At 29.7% G+C, this 2500-nt stretch overlaps 1 protein-coding gene across 2 annotated transcripts in view; it reads left to right on the top strand.

The window, feature by feature from the left end:
- The window catches only part of LOC137628410 (zwei Ig domain protein zig-8-like), a 40915-nt gene that overhangs the window by 31690 nt on the left and 6725 nt on the right, over positions 1-2500 (top strand). For both annotated transcript variants that reach the window (XM_068359564.1, XM_068359563.1), the window contains 2 exons: positions 457-558; positions 895-1003. In XM_068359564.1, the coding sequence (XP_068215665.1) occupies positions 457-558; positions 895-1003 (211 nt within the window). The remainder of the gene's footprint in view (positions 1-456; positions 559-894; positions 1004-2500) is intronic.

Here is a 2500-nt window from a genome sequence, read left to right as displayed (position 1 = left end):
TACAGTAACACCGATCTCACTAAACTGGTATATAGCCTAATTTTTATATGTAATCTCAGGTGACTTTATATCTAAATTTTTCTCAACATAGCCGTTGTCTGATTTGCTCTTCTCAATTTCTCATTCAACATAAATTCTAAAGATCCTGTATTAGAGATCATAGTACTTAAATATTTAAATGATTCCACCTCATTAATCCATTCTACTTCCAATGATATTTCATCTTCCATTTCATATTCTGTTTACATCATCTCTGTCTCTCTTCCATTTATCTTGAGTCTAACCTCATGTGATATTTCATTTATTCTGTGAGTGTGTGTGTGTGTGTTTGTGTGTGTCTGTAAATAATTATAGATAAAGCTTCATCTTGTCATTTATAATTCAATAATAAATTATCAAAATTATTACTTAGATATTTGTGAAAGACTAAAGCATCAAATTTTCTGATATTTACAGGTAATATGGTTGAAAAAAGATGAAGACCACCTACTAACAGCAGGGGGACAAGTGTACTCATCGGAGTCTAGGTATTCGGTGGCCCATGTTAGACACCAAAAGGTGAGAGAAAAGCTCATCCATATATTTTCTATATATCTCAAATCTTCATTCATTTCCAATCATTTTGGAAGCTAATGATAAATATAGTACTTGGAAGTTCCGTATTTTATATTACTCCTAAGCCAATCACAATTATTTTGGTATGGAATATGTGCTCCATATTTTCCTTTTTATTTTCCCAAATTTTTGTATTTACTTCCAACAGAAAGTTACCTTCAAAATGTCATATTCCTTACAATACGTTAAAAATATATGAACATGATTCCTAATATGGATTGAAGAAATTAGTATATGAGTAACAAACTGTCAATTAAAAATGATTCTTCTACATTGCAGTTGTGGGAATTGTCCGTGAGAGAAGTGAAGAAATCCGACGCTGGGCTCTATGAATGCCAGCTGACCACGCACCCTCCAACATCTCTTTTCTTTACCCTAAATGTCGTTGGTGAGTTCTATAGGTTTTTTTGATGATGACTGTTACAAGAAATTGAAGGGGACAAGATAGTGTAAGCGCCAGGAAACAGGCTGAAGAAGACGGTATAAGACGGTGTTGTAGCTAGATAATAATGGCCATTGAGAATAGTTATGTTTATTACCTAGATTGGAAATTTTAGGTATTGTTGAATTTATTACATTGAATTAATATATCGAGGATATAAAATCTAGAATGATTATAGTTTGGACACACTTTTTTACGAAAGATTGAAAGTATGGGAGGTATATAGTACTTCACAAAAAAAAAAAAAAATCATGATTACGGTCATGAGGCTAAGAGAATAATGTAAGAGATTTTGTGTGCTCATTTACATAATCAATAATACTGATGGTCCCTCCTTTGATTTGCGGTTTTTGACTTACTTTAAAATATAAAGTTATAATTTTATAAGAGATAAAATAACTATTTTTTCTTTTGATTACGAGAATTTAATCAAAAGAATTAGCAATCGGATTCTTTGTGGACTTCCTATTATAAAAATAAAGCCTTGTTAAATTAGAAGTACTCATCTGGTTACGAAGAAAACTTACTATTTTTCCAAATAAATGCTCGTTTATAATTTAAGTATGAACTTTACGAACTTGAAAGTTGATAAAATTTTTCTTGAAGGGAACCTTTTTCAGGTGCAAATTAGGTTCAATCAGTTGGCTGTCAAAAAGAAAAAGAAGAAAAAAAATAGTGAGATGTTTCACTGTAGTCAAAACAATGTAAAATCTACTACATTTTACTGTTAACCTGATACCACAGTGACTACTTTACCATTTTTGACCGCATGAACCCTCGAATTTATGACTTTGATCTTCATGGTCATGGAATTTTAGACCCAACTGGTATTGTTTCTTTGGTATTCATCAAAATTGCTAATTGGCTAACTAGCAAGACTTGTAAAGTTTCGTAAGTTAAGTAGACGAGAATGCTTTCACATCTTTTTTACATATTTTACGTTCATTCTTCTTCACTTTATATATATATATATATATATATATATATATATATATATATATATATATATATATATATATATATATATATATATATATATATATATATATATATATATTCGTTTTTCATTGTGTTAATTTTCCTGTTATTGCCCTTGGTCGTATAGAATAATACTTTCTCAATATTTTAACTGGGGTTCTAGAAAGCTTATAACAACAACAACAACAACAACAATAATAATAATAATAATAATAATAATAATAATAATAATAATAATAATTAGCTGGATTTGGATACAGAATATCTAGCAATGTTGGTTATCTCTATTTGGCTAAATTTCTTATTCCAACTAATGTTCATGACGTGTTCGAACAACAAACTTGTAGGTCTTTGCAAGACGCAGTCACTTATTCTTAGGTTTTCAGTGTGACTGTTATAACTCCTATTTTTATAAACAGATCATAGATTCTGGTTGTAACATTCATATTACTCGTCTAGGCTTTA

This window comes from Palaemon carinicauda, chromosome 36 (genome assembly GCF_036898095.1).
Source record: "Palaemon carinicauda isolate YSFRI2023 chromosome 36, ASM3689809v2, whole genome shotgun sequence".
Classification (NCBI taxonomy): domain Eukaryota; kingdom Metazoa; phylum Arthropoda; class Malacostraca; order Decapoda; family Palaemonidae; genus Palaemon; species Palaemon carinicauda.
The sequence above is the reverse complement of the archived record's forward strand: the minus strand, read 5'-3'. Positions and strand labels throughout refer to the sequence as shown.